This window comes from Pterocles gutturalis, unplaced genomic scaffold (genome assembly GCF_000699245.1).
Source record: "Pterocles gutturalis isolate BGI_N339 unplaced genomic scaffold, ASM69924v1 scaffold2736, whole genome shotgun sequence".
Classification (NCBI taxonomy): Eukaryota; Metazoa; Chordata; class Aves; order Pterocliformes; family Pteroclidae; genus Pterocles; species Pterocles gutturalis.
In genome coordinates this window covers 7103-8086 of record NW_010099969.1, presented here as the reverse complement: position 1 = coordinate 8086, position 984 = coordinate 7103, and the positions used below count along the sequence as shown (strand labels likewise).

The following is a 984-nucleotide window of genomic DNA, read 5'->3' as shown; positions in this document are numbered from 1 at the left end:
AGCCGAGCCGCGGGCTGTGGCTGTCACAACGCTGCTGCTGGCCCTGCAGGAAAGCCATCGCCCCCGGGAAAGGCCACTGACCCAGCGGCTGTGCCACAGGGGGAACCCTGTGCCAGGAACCTCCTCTGTCCCTCGGGGACCAGAGCACAGGAACCTGCAGGTCTGCACCCTTGGGGACAGAGGCGGGTGGCCCAAGCGCCCTCCCCGGCTGCCCTGCGGGAGCTCTGGCGCCCAGCGCGGTGCTGAGCAGGGTGCTGCTGCTGGGCTGGGTTCTGTGCGACGCTGTGCGGGGCACAGGCGGGAGCGGATGCGGCTAGGACAGACCCTGCCTGTAGATGCCAGCAATGATCTGCTGGCGCTGGCTCCCACCGGAGGCACTTGCTGACTCTGCCCCAACCCCTCCTCGGCTGAGCTGCCCGGGAACAGCCGCCCATTACCTTGTTCTCGAAGTTGTACTTGCTGAGGTCTCGGGATTCAGTGGCCCGTCGGTCTCCGTGAGTTAAGGCACCCTGGGAAGGCAGAGAAAGCAGAAAGTTCTTACTTTTAGCTGCTGCAAAACACCAGAGAAGGACGGCCAAAGGCACAAGAGGTCAGGATAAGAACGTGCTGCGGGAGGCAGCATTCCCCTGCAATACCGAGACCTTCCCAAAGTACTTGGGGATTTGTCAGAAGTGAAGAAAAATGAAAGAGAGACAAATTAATTTTTCCGTTAACTATTTCATCAGCTTTCTGGCAATAAGATGGGTGCACGCTCCCGTAACAGCGGGGGAATTCCAGCATCGGTCATTGGGTTCTGCTTCCCTGAAACTCCTCCTGACGCCGTGGTTACGTATTCTTTACTTCCTTTCCCAAATCCCAGGACACCAAAGGCCTTCTGCATCCCTCAAATGCAATGCCCTCGGTCAGGGGTGATGCGATCCCCCACACTGGTTACACCGGCCATGCCGTGGGAACACCGAAAGGGAAGCTCTTCCGCGAGACCTG

General features: G+C 59.5%; 1 protein-coding gene across 1 annotated transcript in view; it reads right to left on the bottom strand.

Moving 5' to 3' along the window:
- SBNO2 (strawberry notch homolog 2 (Drosophila)) overlaps positions 1-984 on the bottom strand; it is a gene marked incomplete at its 5' end in the record, with an annotated part of 11305 nt that overhangs the window by 3520 nt on the left and 6801 nt on the right. Inside the window, one exon of the mRNA XM_010077774.1 lies at positions 438-509. Coding sequence (XP_010076076.1) covers positions 438-509 — 72 coding nt within the window. The remainder of the gene's footprint in view (positions 1-437; positions 510-984) is intronic.